Here is a 12,510-nt window from a genome sequence, read left to right as displayed (position 1 = left end):
TAGCAACAACCTAATGCCAAGTCCTTTGGGAAGAGGTTTGGTTAGCTTATATTTACGCTCCACGTGGTCAGTGATCAGTCCGGCGATGGGCTGCGTCTCACACTGGTATCTTTCCGCTCGCAGTGGGAGTCGACTGGATCGCTTCCCAACAGTTGCAGAGCCGCACTGAGTGCTGGAGGTTCGCTGCTGGTCCTCGTGTAATCCGGAGAACTGCAGGACATGCGGTGGTCGATCCGCAGGATCCTATGCAGGCTAGAGGTTAGAAAGGCAAGAACCGTTCAGGTCAAGTGTTGATTGCTGGAGCTGAAGTCCTCAGCAGAAGCGGTTGAGCTGCTTGTAGGTCCATGCGGGTGGAGGTTTACTTGCGAGAGTAAAACCTTGGACGTGCTGTTGTTCCTTCCCTCGTCAGGTCATAAACTCAGAAACACGGTGTGTTCTCTTGGAAAAGCTTTTATTCCTTCCAGTTGGGGTGGGGATTACTAATTCCCGCCTTCCTCGTGTAGTGCTGTGATTGGGTCGTTGCATTCCAAGTGTCCGCCCATCACGTCCCACCTTTCCACCCTGTGGAGCTTGTTGCATTGTCACAAAAAATACACAGTTGAATGAAACAGTCTTTAGAGCCTCGTAAATGCTTTATTTCCTTTACAAACCTTTCTCAAAGTCCTTGTGGCAGTGTTCTGAACTCGTAGAGTCCAAACTTGATGTAAATTGGTTACGGTATCACCCAGATGTCCATTTCTGTTAGTGGGTGAGATTACATTGGCTGTTGTTCCAGGTGTTGTTTCCACTGTGTGCGCACAGTTCCCTGGATAGTAAAGGAGATTTGTAAGATCTGTTCCTTATAGTTCCCTGTGCATTTTTGTGGTGGTAAGCCAATGTGTATAAAGATTATCTTTCTCTTAGAGCCTTTCTTTGTGTGGTGGCCCTGGGCAGTCCATGGTCGTTCACATCTTTGTCTAAGGAATGGAGGGTTGAGGTGAACAACTGGTGATTAGATTAGCCCTCGATCAATGGGTCGTTGATGTCAGTCCTGATTACCATAGTCCTATAGTTGTCTTTGAGGGCCCTATCATATCCTTCTGTCTTCTTAATCACCGTGGGACAAAGGGACTCCTGTTGTGTAATAAAACATAAACAAAACACAACACAACATAAAATCCAGGCCTGGGGCCCGTTCTTCGTACGTTGCTAACTCAGTTAGCTGGATTTGATTGTTGGTGATTTGGCATGATCTTGGATTGTTTGGTTCTTCGACGCTTATCCTGGACTTGCTGTCATAGCAACAGGTGCGCCAGCTTGAACCTGCTCGCGAGCAGGCTTATTTCATGTTAACAGGATTAGATCGCGGCTTTATAAGCGGAGCTGATACGGGAAGTTTTTTAGCGCAGCGACATGAGGATGTCGTTTACATCATTAATTTGTTGGAAACGCATAAATGTTCGACTCGGCGGAGTCGGGCTTTAATAACAGTGCAGGCAAGTTACTATTGCGATTCTTATCCAGATTAGTATTATATCAAATTTTAAAAAGGCAGTTGACTGACTAAAATCTCTTAGATGGTGTGTGACTATGTTCCATATCACAAATATGGCCAGGATCTGTGCATGACTCAAGAATTTTCAGAGATTTATGCACATTATTTGAACGTGGTAAGGAACAATATAAATTTCAAGCTCACTGTATTACATACACGTATGCTTATCCTAACAGAACTGAATTTTTCCATTAAACAGGTGATTACAACAGGATCCTGCTTGGAGACAGGTGTTTTATGACCCCATTCCCTGACCCAAACCCCAGACCAGTTACAATGCAGCTCTAGCCAGGACAAGGGCACACAATGAAGTGAACTTTAGCCAACTAAAGTGTCTGAAAAGTCTGAGGGTTGCACCTGACAGGGCCTGTGACATCGCATGTGCCATACTACACAACATTGCACCATCAGAAAAAAATATAAAACATTTCATTAATGTTTAATAAAAGACAAGACAAATATGCTTAGTTCCTTGATTTTTATTTTAATTGTTCTTTGTAAAGAAAAGCCAGTGATCAAGTCATCTTTTGCCTGCAAATAAGGGGGGAAATGGGCATTACAAAGTGTTGTAGCTACTTTCTTCCCTTTTGATGTAACATTAGAAAAAGTCCACTTACTGCACATGCTTCAGCCTCTTGCTTGGGAACAGATAAAAGTGTTGGTGTATTGTTTAAAACTGCACAAAAGAGGAAAACACAATTTCATTACAATGAAGTACACTGGGGGGAAATGTGATCAATAACTCATGGCAACGTTTTTCTTTTTACATTAACAATGTAGTTTCACAGTCACACATGTAGACTTTCACAAGTCAAAGCAATTCATTGCTACTCAAGGTTTAACAGCTGATATGACTGGGCAGCCATTTGGATTATAGGCCTACTTAATTCAATGCAGCAACTAATTATTTCACAGTGTACTAGGATCATTTAAAGTTCATTTCCCAGCAGTGAAGGTGTTGCTGCTACTGGTCCTGCTGTGGGTCTGGAAGAGCTGAACCCATGGATGCCCTTCACAAATGGGTCGTTCACATTCAACCCAAGGGCCAGCTCGTCTGCCTGGGTATAATGTGGGGGTGCAGGACTACCACCTGTTTGTTTTTCTTTTCTTTTTTTCTCAGCCTTTTTCTTGGTTGCTTTTATAAACAGGCAAACATTTATTAACAGTGCCTTTTTAAAAGAGATTAGTTAGTACAAATTACTATTATGTACACTGTAAAAACGAATTAGTTCAGTTTACTTAATTAAATTGTGCAAACTCGTTGCCTTAATTTAAGTAAGTAAGCATAACTTAATTACATCAAGTTCTTCTTACTTAATCTATTTAAGTTTTGTCAACTTAATTATATCTGTGATCTGATGAAGTGTACTCCCAGAGTGCATTGCGGCATGAATAAATGAATTGCTTTGTTTTACCATTTTTGGCTTTATTTTACCATTAAAACTGTATTTGCTATCGTTATTGGGGTTATACTGACAAGAGACAGCAAATAAAATTGCAATGGTCTAATTAATAAAAGTAATTTAAAAAAAATTGTTACCATTGTTGTGGTTTGCATGCTGAATGTTGAAGTCTGTGTGTGACTCAAGCAAAATTGCAAGATATTGTCACAAATATAGAGGGATTATATCAACCCAATTAAAAGTTCATGCCATAAGTGTTTGCAATTAAAATGTAAAAAGATCATTATTAAACATGATAGTAATTTTATAAATCATAAATGCATTCATTAAGAACATGAAAATAATTTAACTATAAATATAATATTTATTACTTCACTTCCTTTGAAATCAAATAACTGTGATTTCATGTTGCATCACTGCATCAATTGGAAGAGAATCAGAATGATATTAATGAAGTTCCAAGTGCCCAACCAAAGGGAACACTAATCACAATAATGGTGAGAAATATTAGGTTGATTTTAGGAAATCTACATGAATTTATGAAGAACGATGACTGCAGAAGTGGAAGAAATTAGTGAAAAGTCTATTAAGAATTGCCCCGCATCAAAAACCATTTGCCCCGCCTGTTTTTTTTTGTTTGTTTTTTTTTGCTTTGGCAAAATGCTACTTAAATCAGCCGAGTAATGTTTAATAGTGTTTTCTGAGTAATGAAGGCATAGCATGCAAATAGTACTGATTACATTTTTTTTTTAAAGTAAGTTCAACACATTATCGGAGATTAAGTAAAGTTAACTAAACAATAGTTAGTAAGAACAATGTTAGATTTTACAATATTCTAGTACTTCACTTTTACTTGTTCCCATGTTCTAGTAGTGGATGGTGACTCTGACATTACATTGAACAAATTTATTAATTATTTAGAAATTATTAAAATATCAAAATATATACTTTAATAAGTGATAAAAACATCTAACTACAAACTTAATTTGTCTGCTACATTTTGCCAGTCCTCTCTCTTGGCTTTTGCACACTTTGAGGTGTTCCCTGGCGTTTTAATTAAGTTTTCAAATTCTGCATATCCTTCAAGCAATAACTCTTGCTCTTCTGTGGAGAAAAAAAACGAGCGCGCTCTTTGGCCACGGTGAGCAGCCAATAGCAGCGTTGCTGATCAATGTTTCTACTATCGATACATATCCCCTTTTAACCCAGCGCATGAACGCGCAATTATCTCAGATAACTCAATCCAGCGATACTAATCATAACCGGCAGGAGTGTTCGAAGAACCTAATTAGCCGGATCATGATGAGCATGATGATATTATCTTGGATGTCTCGTTTGAATGTGTTATTTAAAAATTAATAAAGATAAAACCCTTTAATAAACTGCTATATACTCGGACATGATTTACTCACACTATACTTATAAGTCATTTAATAAAGCAACAGCTCACAGTGGAAAACTCATTTATTAATGAACATAATCCATTACTTTCTACAAAAGCTATGAAAAACATCACTTCCCTGCAGAGGTTTAACTTTAAAGGTGTGTTCACAGTTTCTCACATAAAGTCGCTTATTTTCATTGGTAGTTGTGATGTGGGCATGTTCAATGAAGCAACACAAGTTGAGTAAAGTTTAACTAGTGCTTCACCTTGGCATGTTTTGTTATTGTTAAGGGAAAAACATTTACTTGGATCTGCAAACAATAATAAAAAAAAAAAAAACCACACACATGAATATAGCCAACACTACAATGGTAGAAGTAATATTTCTCACAGATTTAAAAAAAAAATTATTACTGTTGGTGAGATATAGTATAGCTTGTAAACACTGAATGTAAGGACTGTTTAGTATCTGTTGAGTAAGAGTGAGGAGAGTTTCTTCTTGAGAAGACTTGAAGTGCTACTGAAGAGACAGATTCTCATATTCAGAAGAGCCCGACTGGTGAACAGCAGGTCTGGGATGGACAGACTGTGTGAAAGACTCATTGATTATTATCTGACTGCTGAATGCACAAACTCTTTTGCACGTGTAGTTTTTGATATTCCTCTTACTGTGAGTGTGTCGTAGAGGTCAGATGATCTGGACTTGAGGTCAAGAGCTGTATATGAACCTGCACTGGGATCGTCGTTCTACAGGGAAACAGAGAGAAGGAATTTACAGCACGAAAAAGAAGAAGAGATTTTAAACAGTGTGAGTTTATGTCTCAATCAGAGTTTGTCAGTTTGTTACGAGATGTTCGAGCAGTTTGATAATTTCCCAACATATGATGTAATCTGACTTGATCACAAGTTGAACCAGCCATTAAAAAAACATCTCTAAATATTCGAAAAAGCTATTTTTGTTCCTTTAATGATATTGTTATGTGGTTCTTTAATCATCTCACCTCATTTATAGCAGATCTTCGGTTTATCCTTTTTTTTTGACTGTCAAAAACACAACAAAATTATACAATTTTAATCAAATATCTTTATGAATTAGTTTGAACATATATATATATATATATATATATATATATATATATATATATATATATATATATATGTGTGTGTGTACTCTTTATTGATAATTTTTTATTTACATTAAAAATAATATTAATACGATGATGATGATGATGATGATGAAGAATAATCCTCCAGATGCCGCTGTGATCATAATCACATTTCTACCAGCAACATGATTAACTGAAAGAGGAAGATCATCATGATTAACTCTCCAAACTGATGAATGATGTGAAGATACAGGAGTGTGTTAATAAAAGCTTCACCTGTGACAGTTACAGCGTCTGATCTCTGAGATCCATGTTGATTGTGAGCCTGACAGTAGAAGCGTCCACTCTGTAGTGCACTGAAACTCTGTCCAGATCCAACAGCTGAGGTTTCATCCTCCTTAAACCAGCTGAAGTTCAGAGCAGGAGGGTTTGAGTCACTGATGCACTTCAGAGTCACTGAATCTCCCTCCACTATTACACCAGATCCACTCATCAACACTGAGACGCTCCTGGGAGGATCTAAAACAGAGAAAAATGGAGACTCACTATAGATATTAGAAAATTATGAATTTAAATGTGAACAGTGTGTTTTTTGACACACACTCACACACTCACTCACACACACACACACACACACACACACACACACACACACACACACACACACACACACACACACACACACACACACACACACACACACACACACACACACACACACACACACACACACATATTGACTGAAAATAAGCTGTTTGTTGAAACCTCAGGTCTTTTCACTTGTTACCTGACGGTTGAAAGGAAAAACAGACTGAATTTGTTTATTATTTATAGATTAGCACACTCATCTAAAACTTGCATATAACCATGAATAAAGCAGGACAATGTACATTTCTGCAATAAATGTCAGATTATTCACTTACTCTCTTTAACCAGCAAAAAAATCTCTGAAAAGTCATCAAGCAACTTCAAAGACAAAGCCAAAGGCAAAGGCTTCTCCACAACACACCAGTATTTTCCTGCATCCTCTGTTCTCAGATCAGTGATGGTGACGGTGAAAACTCTGGCCGTCGTGTCGTCAGTCAGAGAGAATCTCTCGTGTTTATCTGGAGATCCTGATTTAACCGTGATGTTTCTATTTCCAATGTAATTACACTCCCCTTTACAAAAATACTTTGAATATGTTTCATATCCAGACTCATATGAGCATCTGATCTCAACTCTCTGTCCTCTGTATCCAGTAATTGTCCGTGAAGCTCCGACAACAACAGCTGAAAACACACATATCATTATATAGAGCTGTTATGTGTGAGAAAGAGACATAAGCAGGCCAGAATAATAACTTACAAATATCATCCATATGAGTCGGATGATCATGTGATAAAGAGGAAGAACAAGAGAAGATGTCAAACTCTGTGTAAAAGAGCTGAGAGTCTCAAACTCACCTGTACAGATGCTGGAAAACAGCAGCAGGACGTCCAACATGATGAAATATGACAAGCGTTTCGCTTCAATAAAAGAACAAATTCTGTGTGACAAACGTTACTGTCGTTCTCTTCCGTACTGAGAGAATAATGTGGCATCAGCAACTGAAATATATATTTCCTTCCCCTTCTGTATCTCTAATCACATCCAGCTCTACATGATCTTAAAAGAGCTCATATGTGATGTGTCATACAGTACTTACAGGTCAGTGGCGGGACTGTGTTTCTCTTGTGTGCAGCAGTAAACTCACTAAAATCACCTCAAATATGTATTTAAAATTACAAAAATTCTTTTTTCCACACTTGATAAAACTGCATGCACTTATTATAATATTTGTAGATCTCTTTTGATCGAATATGGTGTCTTTCATGTCATTTGAGTGTCACATTAACCCATCAACCCCTGCTGATATATGTCATATTAAAACCATTAACCCCTGCTGGTAGATGTCATTTTAACCCATCAACCCCTGCTTATAGATGTCATATTAACCCATTAACCCCTTCTGGTAGATGTCATATTAACCCATCAACCCCTGCTGATAGATGTCATATTAACCCATCAACCCCTGCTGATAGATGTCATATTAACCCATTAACCCCTGCTGATAGATGTCATATTAACCCATCAACCCCTGCTGATAGATGTCACATTAACCCATCAACCCATGCTGATAGATGTCACATTAACCCATTAACCCCTGCTGATATATGTCATATTAAACCATTAACACCTGCTGGTAGATGTCATATTAACTCCATTAACCCCTGCTGGTAGATGTCATATTAACCCATTAACCCCTGCTGATAGATGTCATATTAACCCATTAACCCCTGCTGGTAGATGTCACATTAACCCATCAACCCCTGCTGATAGATGTCACATTAACCCATTAACCACTGCTGATAGATGTCACATTAACCCATTAACCCCTGCTGGTAGATGTCACATTAACCCATTAACCTCTGCTGATAGATGTCATTTTAACCCATCAACCCCTGCTTATAGATGTCATATTAACCCATTAACCCCTTCTGGTAGATGTCATATTAACCCATCAACCCCTGCTGATAGATGTCATATTAACCCATCAACCCCTGCTGATAGATGTCATATTAACCCATTAACCCCTGCTGATAGATGTCATATTAACCCATCAACCCCTGCTGATAGATGTCACATTAACCCATCAACCCATGCTGATAGATGTCACATTAACCCATTAACCCCTGCTGATATATGTCATATTAAACCATTAACACCTGCTGGTAGATGTCATATTAACTCCATTAACCCCTGCTGGTAAATGTCATATTAACCCATTAAGCCCTGCTGATAGATGTCATATTAACCCATTAACCCCTGCTGGTAGATGTCACATTAACCCATCAACCCCTGCTGATAGATGTCATATTAACCCATTAACCCCTGCTGATAGATGTCATATTAACCCCTTAACCCCCGCTGGTAGATGTCACATTAACCCATTAACCCCTGCTGGTAGATGTCACATTAACCCATTAACCTCTGCTGATAGATGTCATTTTAACCCATTAACCCCTGCTGGTAGATGTCATATTAACCCATTAACCTCTGCTGATAGATGTCACATTAACCCATTAACATCTGCTGATAGATGTCACATTAACCCATTAACATCTGCTGATAGATGTCACATTAACCCATTAACCCCTGCTGATAGATGTCACATTAACCCATTAACCTCTGCTGATAGATGTCACATTAACCCATTAACCCCTGCTGATAGATGTCACATTAACCCATCAACCCCTGCTGATAGATGTCACATTAACCCATCAACCCCTGCTGATAGATGTCACATTAACCCATTAACCCCTGCTGATATATGTCATATTAAACCATTAACACCTGCTGGTAGATGTCATATTAACTCCATTAACCCCTGCTGGTAGATGTCATATTAACCCATTAACCCCTGCTGATAGATGTCATATTAACCCCTTAACCCCCGCTGGTAGATGTCACATTAACCCATTAACCCCTGCTGGTAGATGTCACATTAACCCATTAACCTCTGCTGATAGATGTCATTTTAACCCATTAACCCCTGCTGGTAGATGTCATATTAACCCATTAACCTGTGCTGATAGATGTCACATTAACCCATTAACATCTGCTGATAGATGTCACATTAACCCATTAACATCTGCTGATAGATGTCACATTAACCCATTAACCCCTGCTGATAGATGTCACATTAACCCATTAACCTCTGCTGATAGATGTCACATTAACCCATTAACCCCTGCTGATAGATGTCATATTAACCCATTAACCCCTGCTGATAGAGGTCATATTAACCCATTAACCCCTGCTGGTAGATGTCACATTAACCCATTAACCTCTGCTGATAGATGTCACATTAACCCATTAACCACTGCTGATAGATGTCACATTAACCCCCGCTGGTAGATGTCACATTAACCCATTAACCTCTGCTGATAGATGTCATTTTAACCCATTAACCCCTGCTGGTAGATGTCATATTAACCCATGAACCCCTGCTGATAGATGTCATATTAACCCATTAACCCCTGCTGATAGATGTCATATTAACCCATTAACCCCTGCTGGTAGATGTCACATTAACCCATCAACCCCTGCTGATAGATGTCATATTTACCCATTAACCCCTGCTGGTAGATGTCATATTAACCCATTAACCCCTGCTGGTAGATGTCGTAACTACACTACATTGTTTAAACAGCATCTTTCTCCATTGACAGCCATTTAAACAGTGTTTCCATACCAAATATGTTTTAAATTGCCAACATTTTGTAATTTTACAGTAAATGCCAACACTCTTTTTAATTCCACAGTTCAGGAAAGCCATTAGTAAGGATCCGAAACGTTTTTTTTCTTGTGTTGTCATCAGCCAATCAGTGGCACCATGAAGTCATTGTCCTGATAAGCCTGCTAATTGGTGAACATCACTCTTTACAGTATGGTTACTGTCACCCACTGACTGAGTTTACAAAATTAATAATCAAATATTCAAATATTTACACCAGTCATACATTTATTAGACAATATTATTTAAGAATACTGTACCATGTTTTAAATCATAATAAACATTCATATGCAACAAAAGTGTGAAGCAAAATAAGGGGTTTGGTTGTTTGTTGATGAGGCACCTGTATTCAGTCAGTCTGTTTTTTAACAATAGTGTGATAGATGGACTCTTCTTGAGCAGAATCAGCTGTGAGACACTGATAAACGTGACTCTGTCTACTGGCGTTCATTTCTGTGTAGATCTGATCTGGACTCAGACTGTTGGTCGCTGCAGCAGCAACATTTATATAGTAAAGGTCGGTGTCAGCTGGTTCTGTGTTCGCAGGTCTGTGAATCTCGTTTGCTGCCGAACTAGTATCACTTCGAGGTGTGTGTGAGTTTGGCTGGACAGTCGGGCCCCCTTTATCATATTCATTCTGTACATTGGAAGAAGGAAATAATTGCTTCATCATCGTTGAGCAAGAAAGTGAACCTATACTTATACTTGAGACGAACTACAATTAATAATGTTGTAAATGTGTAAGGAAGATGATTCTGACTCACCTCTTCTCCTTTTCTTAATGCCAGAGGAAGCCTTGCAGTGAAGAAGGCGAGACCTGTGATAGAGGCATGTTATATAAGTTTCAAAACTTCCAGTATCTGAATTCAGTCCTTCATGTTAGCTTGAATCATGAAATTGTGTCAATGTCTCGTTTGTTTTGTTTAGACAGCAAGAATCTGACTAAAAAAAAAATCTGAACAGAAAGAAAACATGAAATCCTTTTTTTACAAACCCAATTGTTTTAATCTGAATGATTATGTCTTTTTTCACAGAGATTTCCCATCATTAGGGACTATAAACTGTCCTCACTGTCTGAATACACGTGTAATGCTGATTTTATTTATTAATATATCGTTAAAAAATATTACCACAAGTCAGCTTTTTCTTTCGTACGGCCACAACAAGCGGTAATGCACATAACAGGAGCAAAAACAAAACTCCTGCGATGATGATGCCAATTGACCCTGAGAATAGAAAAAAAATAAAAATTGCTAAGCATCTGGTTCACAGAATGAAATGAGAGATGTTTGATGGCAATATCAGCAGCGAGTGTGTGAGATGTTGAGAGGCGTTTACCTGTGTCAGGTGAAGAAGTTTGGGGTAAAGGAGTTTGAGCCAGTGGATCTGATGAAACATGTGTGCTCGTAATTAAAAACGTAAATAAAAAATAGTTAAAACTTCAGTCGTCTTCTTATCCAAAGGGATAACAATGAAGACGGACTAGAATTCAGTTATTATACACTACATGAGCAGAACTCAATTCAATTCAAAACAGATACAAACATTAATTTAGACTATTGCTATAGTTCAATTAGTAGAAGTGGCATCAAGCACTTACCCAGTTTAACCAGCAACACAATCTCTGAATAGACATCAGGGAAAGGCACAGTCCTCCTCACAGCACACCAGTATTTTCCTTCATCCTCTGTTCTCAGATCAGTGATGGTGACGGTGAAAACTCTGGCCTTCGTGTCGTCAGTCAGAGAGAATCTCTCGTCTTTATCTGGAGATCCTGATTTAACCATGATGTTTTTATTTAACAATAAACACTCCCCTTTACAAAAATACTTTGAATTTGATTCATATCCAGATTTATATGAGCATCTGATCTCAACTTTCCCTCCTCTGTATCCAGACATTATGCTGTAAGCACCAACAACAGCTGAAAACACACATATTAGCGAGGATTAGAATGTTTACTGTATTAAGAAAGACTGACTGCTGCAGGAATACAAGACCAGTGAAAATTAGAGGAGTTTAAAAGTCGCACATACAAATCTTTAACTCACCGATACGAATGCAGGACCAGAAAAGAAGAATAAGGTTCCACATGGTGAAGCTTTACGGCACTTTTTTGACTTAATAAAATCCTTAAACATTGACAGATGTCTCTTTCTTCCGTACTGGCACACATATGGTGTAAGGCTTAACTTCTCCTTCCCTTTATTTCCAAATGCATCACTATACCGGGTCCTAAAATATCTTGACTTTAAAAGCTTACTGTGCATTTCAAAATAGATTTAGTTCAATCTGTGTCATGTTTTCATGTGGCCTCAGAGAGGATTTAGACCCGTCACTCACATTTAAAAATGTCTAAATGACATTGATAAATATCAAACAAACTGGATATTTTCTCTTCACTAACTTAATTCATTACTTTTGCCCAATTTAATTTAATCAGTTGCATGTTTCTTGAAAAAAGCCATTTGATAATTGATATTTTATTATCTAATGGAATGGCAATCAGTCATTTTAAATTGTGCATTTAATTTATAATTGTATGATTTTAACTGTAAGATCGAGCAACAAATGAGGCACTGGACTTCCTCGTGTTAAACTGTCAACTATGAAGTTTATCAAGTATTGTGTGATCAGTGTATTGATTACAGTGACGAAAAAAAAAAACAGCTATAGTACAATATACACCCCATATTTTCATCAAATATGAAAACGGTTCAGTATTATGCTAACACAACCTTAACTTAAAAATAGATAATTACAGT

At 37.9% G+C, this 12,510-nt stretch overlaps 2 protein-coding genes across 2 annotated transcripts in view; both read right to left on the bottom strand.

Annotated features, from left to right (window-relative positions):
• Positions 1-12,510, bottom strand: part of LOC143710510 (B-cell receptor CD22-like) — a 773,497-nt gene that overhangs the window by 104,836 nt on the left and 656,151 nt on the right. The window contains exons 8-9 of the mRNA XM_077201451.1: positions 5,711-5,925; positions 2,255-2,276 (exon numbers count right to left, since the gene is read on the bottom strand). Coding sequence (XP_077057566.1) covers positions 2,255-2,276; positions 5,711-5,925 — 237 coding nt within the window. The remainder of the gene's footprint in view (positions 1-2,254; positions 2,277-5,710; positions 5,926-12,510) is intronic.
• Positions 9,708-11,912, bottom strand: LOC143710527 (CMRF35-like molecule 2). Its single transcript, XM_077201466.1, has 6 exons — positions 11,797-11,912; positions 11,346-11,669; positions 11,084-11,131; positions 10,876-10,971; positions 10,510-10,562; positions 9,708-10,382 (listed from the first exon to the last, which is right to left on the bottom strand). The coding sequence occupies exons 1-6, from the start codon at positions 11,837-11,839 to the stop codon at positions 10,095-10,097; spliced, it is 852 nt and encodes a 283-aa protein (XP_077057581.1). The 5' UTR covers positions 11,840-11,912; the 3' UTR covers positions 9,708-10,094.

The sequence above is a fragment of the Siphateles boraxobius genome, unplaced genomic scaffold (assembly GCF_051911475.1).
Source record: "Siphateles boraxobius isolate OS27281-9 unplaced genomic scaffold, OSU_SipBor_1 47, whole genome shotgun sequence".
In the NCBI taxonomy this organism is placed as follows: Eukaryota; Metazoa; Chordata; class Actinopteri; order Cypriniformes; family Leuciscidae; genus Siphateles; species Siphateles boraxobius.
This window is presented reverse-complemented; position numbering and strand designations above follow the sequence as displayed.

What these genes read in the sequence shown, in the direction of transcription:
- LOC143710527 (XM_077201466.1), bottom strand. Translation starts at nt 11,839, where the DNA reads ATGTGGAACCTTATTCTTCTTTTCTGGTCCTGCATTCGTATCG. An exon ending in CTGGTCCTGCATTCGTATCG is followed by an intron (nt 11,670 to 11,796) that starts GTGAGTTAAAGA and finishes GTGTGTTTTCAG; the next exon opens with CTGTTGTTGGTGCTTACAGC. An exon ending in TGTGTTGCTGGTTAAACTGG is followed by an intron (nt 11,132 to 11,345) that starts GTAAGTGCTTGA and finishes ATGTTTCATCAG; the next exon opens with ATCCACTGGCTCAAACTCCT.